General features: G+C 40.7%; 1 protein-coding gene and 2 long non-coding RNA genes across 5 annotated transcripts in view; 2 read left to right on the top strand and 1 right to left on the bottom strand.

Annotated features, from left to right (window-relative positions):
- Nucleotides 1-274: 274 nt before the first annotated feature.
- Nucleotides 275-9,912, top strand: LOC138405047 (uncharacterized). The gene is made up of 3 exons (XR_011238704.1): nt 275-368; nt 8,445-8,503; nt 9,512-9,912. It is a non-coding gene; the product is annotated as an uncharacterized lncRNA (long non-coding RNA).
- A 95-nt stretch (nt 9,913-10,007) lies between these two features.
- The window catches only part of LOC109646879 (retinal-specific phospholipid-transporting ATPase ABCA4-like), a 47,120-nt gene continuing 38,053 nt past the window's right edge, over nt 10,008-19,074 (bottom strand). For both annotated transcript variants that reach the window (XM_069510832.1, XM_069510833.1), the window contains 17 exons: nt 18,696-18,801; nt 18,537-18,611; nt 18,093-18,262; nt 17,734-17,911; nt 17,488-17,603; nt 17,149-17,296; nt 16,531-16,654; nt 16,172-16,301; nt 15,910-16,030; nt 14,890-14,952; nt 14,522-14,628; nt 13,511-13,652; nt 12,597-12,731; nt 12,226-12,329; nt 11,947-12,039; nt 11,101-11,350; nt 10,008-10,674 (listed from right to left, as the gene is read on the bottom strand). In XM_069510832.1, the coding sequence (XP_069366933.1) occupies nt 10,558-10,674; nt 11,101-11,350; nt 11,947-12,039; nt 12,226-12,329; nt 12,597-12,731; nt 13,511-13,652; nt 14,522-14,628; nt 14,890-14,952; nt 15,910-16,030; nt 16,172-16,301; nt 16,531-16,654; nt 17,149-17,296; nt 17,488-17,603; nt 17,734-17,911; nt 18,093-18,262; nt 18,537-18,611; nt 18,696-18,801 (2,179 nt within the window). In that variant the 3' untranslated portion in view covers nt 10,008-10,557. The remainder of the gene's footprint in view (nt 10,675-11,100; nt 11,351-11,946; nt 12,040-12,225; nt 12,330-12,596; nt 12,732-13,510; nt 13,653-14,521; nt 14,629-14,889; nt 14,953-15,909; nt 16,031-16,171; nt 16,302-16,530; nt 16,655-17,148; nt 17,297-17,487; nt 17,604-17,733; nt 17,912-18,092; nt 18,263-18,536; nt 18,612-18,695; nt 18,802-19,074) is intronic.
- Nucleotides 13,577-15,310, top strand: LOC138405046 (uncharacterized). 2 transcript variants are annotated; one of them, XR_011238703.1, is made up of 4 exons: nt 13,577-13,719; nt 14,190-14,240; nt 14,351-14,419; nt 14,495-15,310. It is a non-coding gene; the product is annotated as an uncharacterized lncRNA (long non-coding RNA). The 2 variants fall into 2 exon arrangements; XR_011238702.1 differs by lacking the exon at nt 13,577-13,719 and having other exon boundaries at nt 14,104-14,240.

The following is a 19,074-nucleotide window of genomic DNA, read 5'->3' as shown; positions in this document are numbered from 1 at the left end:
AATAGGTATCATATGCACGTCATTTTCAAACTCACTGTTGAATAATGTGCATGTATTATTATTTTAATTTAAGAGGAGAAGCCTTATTTTGATAGATGAGTGTTTAAAATCTTTAAACTTTCTGCTGTAACTTGTAACAAAAATGTTTAGTGGTTATAGAGGGTAAATTACTTTTGTAGTTATTATCAGTAAGATAACTCAGTGTAAACTCTTTTTCTGTAGGCGAGGACTGGATAAAAGCACAGACTTTTTATACTACATTACCCAGAATCCTCTTGGGGCAGTTGATTTGAAGGCATCATCATTGGGCGCCCAGACCTTAGGCCCAGACTGAGAACATGTGGAATGAGACAACAACCTGCAGAGAGGTGAGCTGCGTTCACGTTGTGTTTGAACATAAATTATTATAGTGGAATTCATGTTTCACTGTCCACGTTGAACATTAGCCTCCAGAAACTAATTTACTTTCCACTCAGTGAATCTTAGAATCAAATGTTGGTAAAAACTTTCAGTTCTTTTAAAAGCTGTATTTCTTTGTGGACTTCTGTGCTTCGGGCTTTTTCATTTGTGTTGAATTTTCTATTTGGTTAAACTGTGGAAAGTTACTTATCTTGATTCTTTTTTAAATTATTTTCCTTTTCTTTACCCTCTGGCCGTTAGCAGGATTGCACAAAACTGACTTAACCTATTTGCACCAAACTTGGTGGAGGTCTGGGGCCTGAAAAAAATCTATTAAATATTTGAGTGAATGTGGATTAAAGGGCATCGACATCCAGGATTATGACAAACAATCCATTTAGATTACCAGACCACTTCCTTTTTTAAATAAATATATTTCTGCTATAAGAACCAGACAATCAGGGTTGTGCGGCCTGGCCGGAGATATGAGCTCCACTGAGTGACATTCTAGTTTCTGAGCAAACTTTCCAAACACCTCTGGAAATCTTCAGCTTCGAGTTATCATTGCTTTGTCTGTTTTTAAACACCACCGGCTACTCTGCTTCATATAAACAATGATTCGATTAAACACGTCCTAAAGTTCAACCTTTCTTTGCTGGAATTCTAACAGTTGGAGACAGTTGTATAAATGAATAACTCTTCATGCATGAGTCACCACAGTGGGAATCAATCCACGAGCCTGTTTCAAAGATTTTGGATTTGTAGTTCAAGAAGAGACACACACATAAATCTGCCAACACCTCCTGTTACTTCTCTACAGCGTTGCTCTTTAATTCCTCCAACAGCGATTACTCACAAACGATCCCGTTCGCATGAGCGGCGAAAATGTCACATGCCCCCGGAGCTGCTGGATGACCAGAGCTACTGTAAACTCTGCTCCGTCCACCAAACCCAACCACTCAACCCTGAGGCGGATTGATCGTTTCAGATTGTTTTGATATTTCATGGTGGGAGATAAAAGTAAAGAAACAAGGAAAATACCCTTAAGTTTATTTCAGCTTTTGCAAGAGAGGGGCAGATGTAGCCAGAGACTTTTGTTCTTCGTGCCGCTGCTCCTGAGCGACTGTGTTAATTTTGAATGTCACTTCTTCTCCTGCATTTTCTGTATTTGGCTGCACTCCTCTGCAATCATCCCTTATCTGTGTGCACAGCAGCTAAGGGTTCGTCTCCCTGAATGAATGGGCTCAATAAAGCTGTCACGGCCCAGACTTGTTGACTCTGTACTGAGTCAGGTTACACGGATCCATCCTTTTTATTGGCTTCGGTTTGGCTGCAGATCCACAACGTGATGTTCCGCTCACACACGCCTGTGCCATTAAAACACAAAGTCACTAAATGTACTCCACTTGTTTGTTGCTTTCTGGTTTGTTTTCAGGCGCCGTTGAGATATATTGAGTCGGTCTATAAAACAAGACAGCGTAGCTTTATAATGATTCTTTTCCATCACTTCTTTGCTTCTACAGAAGTTGGCGTGCTTTATTTACTTATTATTAAATTATTACAGCTTTGAACTCTACACGATGCAGTACTCTGTGAAGTATTCTTGATTGTTTCTGATATTGATGTGCATCATATGGCCAAAGGAAAACGTTTGAGGTGAAGTATCACGAGGGCACCTTGGCAGAAACAGTTTTCATGTCCTGCAGTACTTTAAGTGGCTCAGGATGTGAGTGTCACTTAAATTCCTAAAATATAAAAGTAAAATCCACGGCAGAGTAGAGGTCACATACAGCGTTGGATCAACTTTGAGGTTTTCTCATGAATTTTTAAATGAGCCGATGGAAGATAAAGAGGGAACCGTCGTCAGGTCCCAGGAAGGACAATTGGGCTGTCAGCTGCTGCGGCTGCCAGGACAGGTGCTCGCCAGAATCTTTGACTGACAGCCGAGCGAGTGGAAGCACAGACGAACGGGTTCCTCTTCCAGATGAACTTTCCACGGCTCGATCCTCAGAGATTCATCTGAGAGATGAGAGTGGATGTATGGATTGTGGAGGAACACTCGCTTCTCATTTCTTTTTGAATGAACTTTCACACTCACTGCACAGTGGAGGCAGTTGCAGATGTAGGGAATGTATTTGTGTGATTGTCCCCAGTCATTACTCAGTTTGACGTCTGTGTTTCTAGTTCAAACTGGGACTTTCGCAGTTGTTTGTAGCTTGTAGTCCAACAAAGCACGTCTTCTGCATTAGTCATAGAAAGAATAAGACGTTGACAGTCCTATGTTCCCAGGGTCGTCGGTCCCCAAGCTTTAAGACGCAGAGTGGGACCCTGAAAAAGTATTTGCTTAAAATGACGCATTCTTTGGTAGGAATTTGTAAGACTCTGATTATTAGGCTTTGAGTTGAACTGGAAAACATTTGTGAAATGCTGATATTTATGATTGTTAAGAGAATAATGAACTGTGGAGCATAGGACCCTGGGAATGTGGACACGCTCCTTCCATTACATCAGCTCCTGCAGCTGGTTAGGTCGGACAAATTCGCTGTCAGCCTCCTCTACATTAAGACAGATTGAAGCAGACCGTGGACATCTGTTTCTAGAAGCCGTCACTCAGCGACTGTCATGGGTTTCTGTCTCAGAGACCTTTTGTAATCAGCCTGTGTGATGTTGTGGATGTCGCGTGTCCCTCGTCCCTTCAGTTGGGTTTAAGTCTCATTTTTAATGGTCTAAAATGAAATGAATTAGAGATTCACGAGAGATCTGCATTCCCCAGGCAAGTGATTCAATTATGTTCTGAAGAAGAGGCTGACCTTTAGACAGGGAACCAGATCAATGTTCAGTTTCCACAATTACCTCCATGTTTCTGCTGCGTTCACTGATGCATCAAATAGGTCTCACAAGATCAGAGCGTCTCCGATAGTGTCAGGATACAACACAATCTGTAATTACTGTTCTACAATCTGAAAAACGGGATTTACTTTGAATGGGAACACATCGGAGTGGGCGTATTTCAATATGTTTGATCTGCTGCAAATATGTGTAATTATAATTCATGTAGATTATTAGTGATACCACGACTGTGGCTGATTTAATAATAAACAATATTAAAACGAATGATAAAAGATGCATTTTATTAAATGATGCCATTCTAGACACACCCAAGGACTTCTTACCATGCATAATAAATAAACTCGTAAATAATTAAAGTGTAAAGCCCAATATTAGAATCAGAAACAATCTCAGAGCCCATCGGCTTCTGCCTGATGAAGAATTTGAATCTTTGGGGCATCGGTGCAGACAGCGGATGTCCGGTCCAAGATGTCTTCTCACCGTTCTCTGTTTACAAACTGATTAGTTTCTTTTATCGTAGTCGAAAGTTTCTCCGAATAAAACACAGTGATATGTTTCGTATTTGCAGATAAATAAAAATGGCAGTAGATGCATTTCGGTCAATGTGTTCCACTTGTTTTCTACAGATTCACATGCTTTATTATGTTTATTGGGATTAAGAAGACACCAACTCTTGTCATACATATGTGACACAAGAATAGCTCAACGTAAAACCAAAGTTAAAATGGGGTGAAGAGGCAGAGACGCAGAACTGCACAACATATATGAACACAAGAGGGACTAGAAATAAAACTAAGGTAAGAATCGGATTAGTGAAGGATGGATCAGATGTATTTACGGATGTGTTTTGAGATGTGATTTGAACAGACCAGTAGAGTCCAGCTCTGCAGATTTGCGGTGTCAGAGCGTTCCAGAGCAGCTGAGGAAGAGCACAGGGCAGGGAGGGGGGGCAGGGATGAAGAATGGCCGACTGGTATATGGGGAAACAGGAGATTTTTTTTCGATTTATTGAAAAAAATTATTTTCTTCGGTTGACCACACCCCTTCGAAAACGGCATCACTCAGACTTTGCGAGATTTTCTCGAGTAAAGTCGTGACAGCTCTTCTCTCTTTATGTTTGTGACCGGCAGGTGAAGCTAAAAACTAACTTTGACTGACATTTTTCATAATTATAATCAATAGGCCAAGAATAGCAGTTGACAGTGAGCCGTGTTGATCCATCTCTCTCAATCATCTGTTCCGCTGGTACCCCTGTAGGGTCTGTATACCACTGCGTCGTCTCACCTTCCCCAGGGAGGAACAGCGTGAAGCTGAGGTGCAGCGAGGAAGCTAATGAATGTATTAGTCATAATGGCTCACTGTATCACCACAGCATCTTGGCTGGAGCTTTATGGTAATCGTGACTGCAGAGAAGTAAATGCATATTGTCTTAGGATTTCTTTTCTCCTGCACTGATGAGACACCTTCAGGGATCTTTAAATTGACGGCATCCGAGTCTTTTTCTGAGCCCAACCTGTGAAAACGTTGGCATGCGCCGCGGCAAATTACAGCCTAAGGAGTTTTAGAAGTCGGTATTCACATCAGCACGAGTGCAAAGAAGTGGCAACTAACGATGAGCCAACTCTTCTATTACTATATGAAAACTACTATTGATTGGAACTTATTTTGGGTCCCTCTGGGTTCACAGAAGCCCACACACCCGCACCCACAACATCAACATCTCAAGTTACAGCGAGATGTCTGTACTGATACCAACTCCTGAAACTTTCTCTCACTGTCCTGTGTTTGCCTCTTAAATCTAATCCACCAGCAGAACTTCTTCTACTTCCATTAAATCCCAAGTGACATCATCTTTAGGCTGTATTTTTTATTATCTATAGCATGCACTCTAAATGCAAATGTCCCGGGTTGTGGCAAAGAAATGTCTTAACACCGATTTAAGAAATGACAGTGAATAGTCCACAAATGAGCTTGAAGCTAAATTACCTAAATTAAGTTATTCCTACCTTCTTACGAGTGTTGAGGTGTGAACAAATGAAAGTTTGAGCCAGAAGCATATTTTCATTCGTAGATTCTCGGGAGTTTCACGAGTACGTTTTTATGTAGCATGAATAATTGTGGGTGCAGATGTGAGACGGCGAGAGAGAAGTATTTGCTCAAGGTGTCTCAAGGGCGACTCCTGCAGCCGCCGCGGAGACGCAAACACACAAGTCAGGAAGATGCAGGCTGTGTGTGCGGTGGCGGCTCAGATGCACTTGATCAGCTATTCCTTCTATGAGCTCACACATCCCTCCGACTTCAAATGACACCTTCTGAAGGCTCGGGGCACAGAACTGAGGAGACGAGACGCCTCGGCACAGATTCCTTGTTTTGTTGACATTAGACATTAATGGGTTCTGTATTTTATAAACCTGGTGTGTTTGTTGTTGCTTCTGGGTCAGGATCAGGTCAGAAACATTTCCAAAACAACATTAAAGTTTGATGACCCTGCTGAATGATAGTCCTCCTCCACTGTAAACTATAAACACTGATTCAGTCAGCACAGTAACTGGTTGATTACCTACAAACGATTGATGAGTCCAGCTCTCAGGGAAAATACCATGATTGTTGTAATTCAGGAAACAGCTGAGCTTTTCTTCAGGACTGACTTTATCGACAGACGAGTTTCTCTCTGATTCTTTAAGTGGACCTGAGATTTCTCTGATGTTTTCAACCAAAGTTCATGGCTTTGTTACGTCATTTGCATTTGATGTGGTCAGCTTTGGTTTCACGTTGTGATTCAGGGAGCAAAATGAAGACTTTTTGTATGTGACATATGTACGTCTTGTCTTCACCTACGTGGTCTACGTGTACTTGACATTGATTGGTTTATAGACGGGCCTGTGTCTGGTATCAGCATGTTGTCAATTCAGTCATTGGATAACTAACTTTTAATGAATCGTGCATTGGAAGAATGTCTGCTTTCTGTTTGAATGGGGGAAATGAATAGTTCATTTGAATACTTTCACAGTAGTATCCATATAGTATCACCAACTTTAGGCGCAGTACTGCATACGAGGTCAAATGCATCAAATAAATGTCCTCGTTGATTTGAGCGTTATATGATGGGAGGTAAAGACGACACATTTCACCTTTTTTCAGTTTATTGCTGAAAGTCAGAACTTGTAAAAAGAAACAACGCAGACGTTAAAACTCCCTCAGACGTTTCGCTGTATTTTGATTATTTTTTGTGCATCAATGTGTTGCAGTCTTTGCAGAGTTGGGCAAATTAAAATCTGACAAATCCAGGTCCAACCAGGTTTTGATATTTTGTTGTTCCAGAATAACAATTGGTAAAAATGTGGGAAAAAAAGAGAAAAATACACATTTTGCAGAACTTTGTAAAATGAACTTCCAAAGTTACAGGCTGCATTTCTGTCTCCTCTCTTCGTGCTTTTCGTGTGTGGTCAGCTGTCTCATGGTGCGTTAGATCATTGTGCTGCTGGACTCTTGAAGATAATGCTGCAGACATGTGTGTGAGTGAAGAGCTGCCTGAATGCACAGTGATTGAGTTGTGAATGTGTCGTCAGAGATAGACACTCATGGTCCTCATGTCCGGTGCAATCAGGATCTTTACCTGCGTGTGAATCATTCTTCAATTTCTTTTCTGTCTCACTCTCTTGCACAGACAGTAGGACACAGTTTCACGCACACACCAACGAGGACCCATAACTCTCCTCTTCTTTTTTTTTTCCTGTGTCTCATACTTAGCCAGAAACTTTACTCTTCATCTAGGACTTAATTTTTTTCTTCTCCATCCTTCAGCCAGTGCCCCCAATTAAACTTATGACCCAAACATCCACCACTCTGTCTCACCAGCTTTAACGACAGGACTTAAAAAGACCATTATAATGATGTGACTCAAAAAAGATTGAGAAATATTCTGTCTGCAAGAAGCACAGATGCACACACGCACACAGACACACACACACACACACACAGGCACACGTGTGTAAGGGTTGTAACACGTGTGTTCAAATATAGAAAATATGGAACCAGGTTTTTCTATGCAATCAAAAACTAAAATGTATAGTTTGTTCCACATGTGAAAAAAAACTATTTTACGTCATTGACCTGTGTGGAAACATTTTTCTTTTCATTACAGCTTCCATTCACATCTGTAACATTGTCATAGCATAACACTGGAAGTCGTAATTTCAACGAATCCAATTTTTATTTGACAAGAATAATGTTTTAATTCTAAAGACAAAGTCGTAAATTTAGGAGAAAAAAGTCAAAATATTACAAGATTAAAGTTGTAATATTACAATTTTTTTTTTTTACAAGAATGATGTTTTAATTTTATGATAATTAAGTTTTGTTTTTGTCAGAGGATAAAGTTTCCTGTCATCTGCGTTTAAATAAGGAAAGATTTTCAGTTTCATCGTATTTTAAGACTGAAGATATGGTTCAGTGATTGAACATTTACTAAAATCAAACTGCTCCTGTGACAAATTCAAGACCGACGATCAGAATCAGTGCTTATGTTGCTTTGTTTCATTTTTTCTGAGACATTCAACAAGATTATTCCGATAAATAATTTCAAATCATAAAAAAAAAAAAGAAAAACCTCTTGTTGATGAATCCTGTTTTTAAATACGTCCAATACTTTTCCAGGTTTTTGTCTGTTGCTTAAGCAGAAATCAATACCGGTTTAATTAGGGTCAATATATTTTATATTCTATATTTCATACAGAGAAAAATTCAATGTGTTTTACGGGAAAAAACACTGAAATAAAAGCAGAGAGAGTCCGACTTTTAAAGTTCAGGACAGTTTTCTTTAAGTGGAATCGCTGCAGTGTAGAATTGATTTTGTAGTAAACGCAGTTTATCACATAATTAAGTTCATATGTATCGATCCGAGGCCGGAAGCTTTGGATCAATGCACGTTATGTACGTGATTAGTGCAGACTGATGAGCCACAGAGCAATCCTGAGCCTGCGCTTCTCCAGGGCTCAGTTTTCATAGATGCACGTTCCCTCTGCACCGTGATGCTAATGATGAAGACTGTCTGCCGCCGACCATTTCTGCAAAGGCAAGAGAGCTCTGTGCAGGAATATCTGCTTGTTGGGTTTTAAAAGCAACATGTGGGCTGCAAGTTTGGATTTTATCACAACATTAAAAGAAAAACAATTCACATTCTTCTTCTTCCTCAGAGCTGGTGAGCCACTGGGGGTTTGCAGCTTCTCTGATTTCCTGCTGTGAAAAGCAACAGGTGAGTCAGACCTCTCTCATATTAAGCCAGAAATTCAGATATAAAAACATGCTGAGGAAAAGATTGTCTTTCACAGTGAATGATCATTTTTTTGTAAAACTTTGTTTTGTATAGTTTGAGACTGATTTGAAAATAAGTCAATTACTAAATTAAAGTTAAGTGAGTTAAGGCAGGTTCCATTTATGTGAGCCGCAGTAATTAATTACGATTCTTATATTTGCACGTGTATCATTCAAAGGTCACATTCACTTCACTTTCCTCTTGTTCCGCTCGTGATCTTAGAGTTTATTAACACAGACTATGTTTCATTATACTTCATTAAAATTTAATTTCAGGCAAAAGACGTGACAGAGAAGTGTCAAGTTAAAACAATAAGCGTTGATGGCGATGATTCCAGTTCCAGTAGATCGACTTGTTGCCACAGAAAAGGGTTTAATGAAGAAAGAGCTGTGCACTGATGTGTGACGTGACTCCATCACTGACCTGATCTCAAACATGTCAATGTCACTTGTTGTCTTCATCATTTAAAAACTGTCATGGCAACAATGAGTCGGCAAAATATTATTTTTTACTCTATGAAAAAAATCTTACAGTTTACATTACTCAAGTACCACATATTACAGTCTTTACTTCTACTTTACAAGAGGATAAAAATACTTTACATTTTCATTCCATCACGTTCAAGAGGCAAATACTGTGTTTCTGGATCCAGAGTGTTTTTAAATTAAGTCCTTCAGATGTTTTGAATGTGAAATCTTCATTTGTAAAGCAGCTGCATTGGTCTGACGTGTAGCTGAGTAAAAAAATAAAGGTTAAAGTAGCATAAAATTTAAATACTAAATTACAATTGTCAGGAACAAGTACAGTACTTGGTATCATTCCACCGCAGTGCTGTTGCTGGTAATGAGTGTGTTCCATTCTGCAGAGACAACAGGTTTTCAGTCTCAGCATGCTCTAAATGAACCTTCCACAGGATATAAATAGTACGACTCATTTACCCTCCCACAGCGGCGGTATTCAAGCTCATCGGCTTCATCCAGGCGACCATATGGGCCGGAGAAGAGCATGAGATCCACACCAGAGGATTCACTGGCAGCCCTGAACTCCACGGTGCCGTCATCCCTCTTCTTACTTTGAGGTTAGTCAGTGAAATTCACACACAGACACTCGCAGCAGTAATTGGACGTTGATAAATTCCAGGTTGTGACGAACCTCTCGGCACAGCGTTGCCTCGGCCCCAATGCGAAGCCACGCAGCTGACCCAGAGATGCTTTCTAAGCTTTTTCAGGGGAGGTCAGAGGATTTATTGTAGGTCAGCAGAGTGAAAAGCCTTTCAACTCCAAATAAGCCACTGCAGCATCCAGTGGCTCTGCTTTTTTTTTTAGAGAGGAGAAGCGAGACAGGTCTGAAATATTTAATGAGAAATACTGAACTTCACATAAACCTTATGAAACACTATTATTTGGGTCTGATGCAGCAGAAATCAGCTGAGCACTGCAGGAAGTAGAAAGCATGTTTAAAGTTTATTTGGCCAGATACAAAATAGAATTCCTCTTATTTACAGCTATTATCGTCTAAAACCTATTCTACTGCCGATATTATCCTTCAAGAAGAACATGTTTTTTGTACTGACACAGGAACGACATGAAATGGCAGTGTAGACAAAGAAATACTGAACATTTACAACAGTAAATGACTGAAAAGATAGTAAACAGGTTTTGCACTCGGAGAACATTAAATGACACTTCATTAAAACGTGGTAAATAAAATTGAGGTGTGTGTGTGTGTAACTGTAGACGTACTGCTAAGGTGCTTAAGTATTTATAAACGTATAATATGTACATATTAATACAGGTCAGTCAATGTATGTAGTAATTTCAGTTTAGGAATTCTCTTTTTGCATCAGTTTCAAACGACACACATGATTTCAGGGACCGTGTCAGACATGCTTGGTTTTTGATAAACTGCACCAGTGACTGGCAGGTGGCCGTTAGTTTTCCGCCCTGTGGGGAAACACCTCTCTGTTTGTGTCTCTGCACATTCACAGCTGACTTTCATGTTTTCCTCTTCACTGGGGCGATCTTCACGTCTTTTCTTCCTCCCGCCATTCGCCGCTGTAATGTAACGTCCTCGTCCTCTCCTGTCTGCTGCTTGGCAAAGTTGACAAACACCTGAGCAACAGAAAAAACCACAGTCAGTGAAGTGATCTCAAAGGAGCAATGAGAACGTCTCTCAGTAGAGCGCAGACCTCCGCCAAGGACGAACAATCACACGCACACAATTGTCTGGTTTTTAAAGTAAAAGCATAAAAGAAAAGAGGAAGTGGTGGAAAAAAACTGAATAGTTCATTTGTCACAGGAAATTGTTAAAGCCTGTGGCAAAACAAATCCTAGGTTTGTCCCAGGCTCCATCTCTTCACTAAGTCTGGTCGATATCGGTTTAGGAGATTCTTTGTTATCGTGTGCAGAAGAAAGAATATTTTCAAAGATTTATATGAAAGTAGTACTTTAATAAGATGTAGGAGGCGATTGAAGATTGTTCCTTCACAAATGTCAGGAGGACAGACTTCATTAAACACACAGACGCTGGGGACGTACCTGGTCCAGTGTCGTCTGAGACACAGAGTAATCTTCGATGCTCAGCCGTTCTTTGTTGGCCACCACCACCTGGAATATCCTGGCGAGGGAGGAGGAGGCGATCTCGTACTGCAGCGTGTTGTAGTGCTTCTCCCGCTGAACGCAGCCGGGGAAGCAGCTCTCGATGAAGCTCTCCACAGGCTCCAGCTCTGGGGACACGCCAGCTTTAGCTGCCTTGATTTTCATGGTCACTATGTAGCCGTCACCAAATCTGGAGGACAAAGAAAAAGACTAATTAAAGTTTAATTTATTTAAGGACAGATTGTACATTTTCTCTTACTTAATATTGAAACCTACAGCTTTTACTACGAGGGAGGAGCCATAGTTTAAGGCAGATACTTCATCACTGCTCATTACACACTGCTGTGAGATTCTTCAGATTGCTTTTTAACTGTTTCAAATTGTTTGCCTTAAATTTTTAACTTAAAGCACCTTGTTTTGAAAGAAGCTATACAAATAAAGTTGACAAATATATTTAGATAAAATGAAAGTGATTATGTGTTTTTAAACTCTTCCAGAACCCAGATATTAAAAGAAGAACTACATTACATATCATTTGGCTGATGCTTTTATAAGTGAACTAGAGAACTGAGTTTTTTGGGGGGGGTCAATACTGATATTCAGTAAAATATTGGCTAAAGTTTTATTTTAAAATGTATACAAAAATTAAAAATGTCAATAATTCCTCAGATTTTTCTTCAAATTTTCATAATTTTCCTTAAAACTTAATAAAAAATAAATGCTGATACCAATGTGTCAGTGAAAGCCTCATATCATAATTCTGTGGAAACACCCAAAGCCTCTTACTTGTACTTGAGATGCTGAATGGTTCCCAAACACTTGAAGGTCCCATTGACCATGATGGCCAGTCGTGTGCAGAGCGCCTCACACTCCTCCATGCTGGTGAAAACAACAACATCCTGCTTTTAGTGCAGCTATTTCACGTCTGTCGGCAGCAAACAAGTAAATAACTTCACTGATCTCTGTGGTGAAGTTAATTCATGACTTCATCAACAATTCTTGGCAGGACAGTTAACTGTGTTTGGTCAGCTGCTGCGGGCAGATGTTTGCGGATAGATACTGAACCTGTGGGATGTCAGCACCACGGCCCGGCCATCCTGAATGACGCTCATGATGGCGTTCCACAGGAAGCGACGAGAGTGTGGGTCCATCCCCGTCGTGGGCTCGTCCTAAACACACACGGCCACAAACAACAGAAAAACCTGACACTGCAATAATTACACATGAACAGGGACCAAATCCTTATCTCCATCAGCATATGGTGGAAATTTTAGATTTATGCCAATTTGAATTAAACTGAGCCGCTGCCTGCCAATGGATAAAAACATTGGAGGCCAGGCTCGACTCAACCCATATGGCCTCCCATCTGGATCCATGGACAATTGTATCGATAAATCTCCCCAAGCCCAGATAATGGTTTCACCAGCTCAACTCACCAGCAGCACCAGCGCCGGGCAGCCGATCATCGCTATAGCAGTGGAGAGTTTACGCTTGTTGCCTCCGCTGTACGTCCCCGCACAGACACCCGCGTACTCCGTCAGACCCAGCTTCTGGACGCCCCACTCCGCCACCTGCGAGGGAGACAGGATACTTTTTAGAAGGTACTTATACCCACAGTACAGTACTGCGTGTATTTTAGGGAGGAGGACACAAAACAACACAATTAAAAATGACAAAACAAACACTGACCAGTAAGACGTATAAAATTAAGAATACAGATCAGCTCTACTGCTCGGGCTAATAATAGTGTAACTATGGTAACAGGTTCAAATGGCCTTAAGCAGTTTAAAGGATTAGAGTGTAGAATTTAGTGACATCTAGTGGTGAAGTTGCATGTTGCAGCTGAATAACCCCTCCCCTCACCCTCCCCTCACCCTCCCCTTCCAAACATGACAGAGAACCTCTGGTAGCTTCAGTTCTCATAAAAACTCAAAGTGTTTATTTTGTCCACTTTGGACGACAAGAAAAAACATGGCGGCCTCAGGAGAGAGGACCCGCTCCCGATGTAAGTATAGAGAAAACACTATTTTATATAAAATTTCTGCAAAGCAATCCCTTTCATCTAAATCTTACACACTGAACCTTTTGCTTTTGTGTTTGTTCCTCTTGTGTGTTGAAGTTTTAAAGTGAATGTAAGAGTTTCGCAAAGTTAAAAAGCCCAAAGTGAGACCGACATTCCCTGCGAGTGCTGAAAGTGGTTGAACCATCAGAGCTGACTGGGTTTTATAGAAGAGTGATGTGTTTTCTGTTTCCAATCCAAGTTATAACTCAAATTAAAACAATGAACCTGAATATGATGTTAATGTCATATGTCCCCTCTGATGTGTGAAGCTGCAGGAGTCTCACTCACTCTCGGGATCTCTGACTCTGGAACCCCTCTGAGACGAGCGTACAGGTACAGATGCTCCCTGCCGGTGAGGAGCTCATCGATGGCGTCAAACTGAGGACAGTAGCCCATGTTCTGGTGCACGTCCAGAATCTCTGTCAGGATGCTGCAAAACAAGACACAAGGTACCGTTCGTGTCAGGGAGTTGAACTGGATGACTCCTCCTGAGGAAGGTGAGTGCACTGAGGGAACTTTGTGACAGGGGCAAACCATGTGTCGGCCACGCCGCGGTGATTCATGGGAGGTGAGATACAAATCAATTGCATGATTCAGAAGGGTGAGAAGAATTCATGTGCGTGGTCATAGCAACCTGACTGCATTCATGAGTGACGGCAAATAATTGGTGGCAAAGCTGAACCAGAGTCGATGCACCGTGATGCTCCACTCACCTCTGGATTAATGTGTAATCACTGAGAAAACACATTCTCTTAAACAGTAAAAATGAAATGTTTTTCCTTCTTTTACACACATAATGGATTTTTATGATGTATACATTTCAATTTTATGTGTGTACATTTGGATACACATATTCTAACAATAATTCTAAAGGGTAAGACTGTTTATTGGTATAGTTATAACAAAATACTGGCACCAAAACAAAAACTATTAAAGCAAATCACACTATTAAATCATTTTCTTGTAGAAGAGTCGGAACATTGTCTTCTTACAGCGCTGGATTGGAGAACTGAGTGCAGTGAGTACCATAGGAAATTAAATATTGCCCCTCTTTGTGTTCTATTAATACTGTACAATGATACAAAGCTGGTAATAATCCTTCACCTTTCCGTCCAAACGACCTTTCAGGTTTTTCTTTGTAACTCATTGGACTGTTTCCAGTATTTACATATTCATCCAGCTGGAACTGTGAGCACGGTAAACCAAAAACATTTTTTTTTTTTTGATACCACTCAGTCCAGCCCTGTAAGTGCTCTGTGTTGTTTTGTCCAGGGAAAACACGGACTGATCTTTATGTACCTGTAACCGGCCACCGTCGCCTCCCCGGAGCTGACATCAGTGTCACCAGTCAACATTTTGAAGGTCGTCGTCTTTCCAGCTCCATTAACTCCCAAGAGGCCGAAGCACTAACGGGACAAAAAGCAATCATGCTCTGGAGAACGCGTTCAGCTGAGACACAAACTCACTATGAAATAAGTAAATAAGAGCAGAGGCAACGATGCTTCTATCTGCTGCCGGTAAATGTCAACATCTGCATCTGTATCTGTCGGGCTCAGAGATCAGTCGGTGTGTAGGTTTACTTGTGCAAATACGTGAGAATACATCGGAATATTGAGATGGGAAAAAAAGGGGGGATTCGTTTCTCTCAGTGAACTCAGTGACTTTACCTCTCCTGCAGGGACTCCCACACAAATCCGGTCCACAGCTGCCCTCTTCCTGCCCACATACGTCTGTGCAGAGAGAGCACGGAAACAATAACCCATTATATCTGTGCACACTTCACAAAGTTACAGGTTTTAAAACGAGTACACGTTCATATATTTTACATATTTACATGTTCTATTTGTATTCTCTTCATCTTTGTCTTTTATTTACTGTTAATGCTGCAGTTCATAATCTTAAAGATCACACAACATACGTAATATTATTATGTGATCTCCAGCTTTTTTAGAACCTGCTGGATTATTATTTCTTCACTGTTTTGTCTTTATTTCTTTATCCAGTTCTTGTGCATTGTTTTCCATTTCTTTAAAGACACAACACCTGAAATTGATTGAAACTATGCAAATAAAATCGTTTTAAATTCAAGCGAGCTGTAATTGTTGTGTGGTTGAAATTCTGTTATTTACTCTGTGTTTTTTGTGCAGGTTTTGTGGACGTGCATATGAATATTCGAACTATTCTTTGCTGCTTGGCACGCTGACATTTCACTGAACTGTATTTCAATGAGGATGAAAAGGATTAATGAAAATATAGCTGAACTAAAACTTTAAGAAGAAATTAAATTGGATTTCAGAGGAACGGAAAAAGGAACCGGAGCTTATAACCTCCTGTCCACTGGTTGATTTTTCTGGTTTCTTTGACAGCAGGATTATGCAAAAACTACTGAACAGATTTCTACAAAACTTAGTGGAAGGACAGGCCAAGACAGAATAAATTACATTTGGCATGGATTTGGACAATTAGACAGATCCAGGAATCTTTTATCACTTTGTGCATTTCCTGGGGAATAATTCATAGATCTTGATGGAAAGAATCTGTCATATTTAAAAGACTGATATGTATAGTGTGAGTAATGTGTTGCTGCTTGATTGATTTGAAACTGTCTGTCTACTTTTAAATGTATTTACAGTGTAAAGTATGATTCTAGAATCTGGATTATATGAAGTTATGTTAGGGACGTTTACCTTAGAGAGCTCTCTGATCTGCAGGATGTCTGTCTTGCTCCCTCCTTCATAAATCCTCAGCCTCTCTGTTGCCACATCATCGTCTTCATCTCGTACAGCAGTCTGTTTGTAGTCTGATAACCTGAGGGGCACGAGAAAATCAAACGTCAAGTACAACAGAGCTGCACTTATCACGAGTTCTCATCCTGTTTGAATTCTTTTATCGTGGTTACGTTATAGAAAAGTTAAGGAGAAGGGATCTGAGTTAGAGTATGTCCCTTACCAGCGGTCCGAGAAGAACCGGTACTGGATCAGAAGGTTGAGAATAAAGTAGATGAAACCTTCCACTGCCATGAAGGTGAGGTTTTTCCCCACAAAGTCCCAGCGGAACGGGTTGACTGTGTGCTCTTCACCTGGAAACACAGACGAGGTCTTACTGGAAATAAACCTTTTGTTCAGTGAGTAAATAAAAAAACCCCACATGATTTAGTTTCATAAGCTTCACCGGTTGCACAAACAGAATTCTTCCAGACAGCGAGGACAGTGACGTCTCATTCTTACTGCAGATGTTCGTCACTAGGAAAATCTTGACAAGCTGGAGCTGCTGGTTTTGTGAAAGTGTGGTTAGTGCAGAGGACTCACCAAACCTGGCATAGACATCAGTAACAGCCTGGTTCATGGCCATGTCGATCAGGCCTCGCCCCAGGCAGAAGTGAGGGAACACCAGCAGGACTTTCTTCAGCCACTCGTTAACCATCAGCAAAGACTGGAAACGCACACACACACATTAAAGTCACATTTCTTCTGAAGAGCAGAATTGATTTGGCATAAATATCAAACTAAATTTGGTCAGTTTGGTTGTGGGAGAAATATCTTGAGGTGAATTAACCTTTTTTTTGCATTTTCAAAAGTAGCTTGTTCTAAAACACAGCTCATACCACTGCAAACACTATTAACCTATTATTAGAAGTATTATTACTAGTAGTAGTAGTATTAAAATAACTTGTGTTTTTGTTTAACTTGAACCTTTTCAGTGATGTGAGATGCAAGTAAAACTGCAGTTTATTGGTGTTTCTTATTTTAAGGACAGATTTTATATGCGATCAGTAGCTGATGTAAAGTTTTGGAAATCTTGCAGATTCGGAGACGTTGAGTGAAATGAAACCTGTGAAACTGAATCTCATTGAGTTCAATGATCACCAAGTTAAATAACGGGAGTCTTATCTTGTATTATCTGAGTTTGTTTTTGCGTCTTCTTACCCGATTGTTTTCAAAAAGCTCCAGGATGAAGGTGATGGCGCTGCTGTTGATGCCTATGAACAGGTTGATGCAGGACAGGGAGACGTACGCGGTGCTCGGGATGTCGAATATGTAGGACAGAGGATACATCATGGGCGTCACCGACCATCTGTAAGAGGAATAAATGACAGTAATCAGATTATTTAGTATTTAGTTTATTTCACCTCCTTGAAGTCATTCATGTATTGGGTTTTGTGTCTGGATTCCCATGTAGGTGAAATGATCCAGTTCCTCTTTCTCTTATCATTTGTGATTTTGTGGGAAACAACTCGGACTAAATGAAACCGGTCAAAGTCTTACCCATAGAGGAGGAGCAGTGCGATCAGTGCAGGCAGGTTGGTCGGTGACGTGTAACACTTTTTGTCAAAAGCCATGAAAATGCCGATCACCATTGCAGTGCTGAGAGAGTAATTAATCTAGAAACGAGAAACACAAGTCATTTAAAATTAATCCGCAAAAATCAAAAGAAAGGTGATATCAATCTCCTTCAAGAGTTGAACCTTTGAAATTAGTATTGGACATTGATTCCAACCGTCCCCGACTCACCATGTCCCAGAAGAAGTTGGCCACCCAGTAAACTAACGGACTCACGCCGCTGACAAACTGCAGGTGTTTGGCCTTGGTGACCCGCTCCTGGATGAGGTAGAGGATGAAGCTGGCGGGGATGAAGGACATGGCGAAAATAACACAGATCGCCACCACGGCGTCCACTGAGGTGGTCAACCTGAAGGAGGAAGTCAGTGAAGTCAGTATGTTTAAAAAGTCCATAGTATCCTTCAAAAAATCTGCTTGTCTAGATTTACTGTGGTGATTAAAGGATCTCAAATTTAAAGTTATACGTGATTTTGATATATTCTGTTGCTTAATGTACAAAAAGAATCAAATTAATAAATACAAACACTCACACAGTGACTTCAGAGAGCTGCTCTTTCGTGAGGTTTAGCGGATGGTTGATGGCTGTGATTCCAAACTTCACAGGGTTGGCCCCTGGGGGTAAGAAGGCCCTCAGGATGGCGTTGTTGGCCACATTCATGAAAGCCACCATGGCGTGCCAGCCTTTGTTATTATACCAGACCTGACAGCCGAGAGCAGAGTTAATTGAGCACATCTCACACGCCTCTGACGCGATGATTACAGAGCTGATCTACAATACGTGGACCTGCCGGCTGACAGTTACATGACATTACATAAAACCCTCCATTATTTTAAGTGGGAGGCCGAGCCATTAAAACAAGCACTTTGAGCTTCAGTCAGTGTTCCTGTGATATGACAAAGTTGAAAAGTTTGTAATTTAAAAGGAAAGTGCAGATACATCCACCACTCAGCGGTTAGAGCAGAACAACTCTTACCTTCACATTAAATTCACTTTCCATGTATCGTAAGAAAGGACCAATCTCCCGCAGGGCAAGTTCTGAATAGTAACCCTATAAAATAAAAACATTCATCAGAAACAGATTGTAATAACATTAATCTTGTTTGTGAAGTAAAGAAGTCGAGCCAGTAAATACCCCTGTGATGTTGAGGATCTGTCCGAGCTGATGGAAAACAGTCTGGATGTCTTTGGGGTTCACGTTCAGGATGGGAAGTTGTCCTCCTACTGACAGACCCCCGTACCTGGGAACAGATTTACACTCATTACTCCACATGAACCGCACTTTAAAAGTTGTAATGAATGGTGCACAAGAGGAAAGAGGCGAACAGCAATCAGGGTTTCCGGGAGAAATTTCAGACTTTTTAAGAACGTAGTTAATTAAATTTAAGACCTTTGTCAAGTACGACAGATACGAAGGAGTATCTGTTAGTAATTCAAGATAAGGTGAAGTAATTGAGTAGAGACAGTGGATATCTAGTCTTTCTTACAGACATTCTGAGTCAACTCGACTGATA

This window comes from Paralichthys olivaceus, chromosome 16, assembly GCF_024713975.1.
Source record: "Paralichthys olivaceus isolate ysfri-2021 chromosome 16, ASM2471397v2, whole genome shotgun sequence".
Lineage (NCBI taxonomy): Eukaryota > Metazoa > Chordata > Actinopteri > Pleuronectiformes > Paralichthyidae > Paralichthys > Paralichthys olivaceus.
This window is presented reverse-complemented; position numbering and strand designations above follow the sequence as displayed.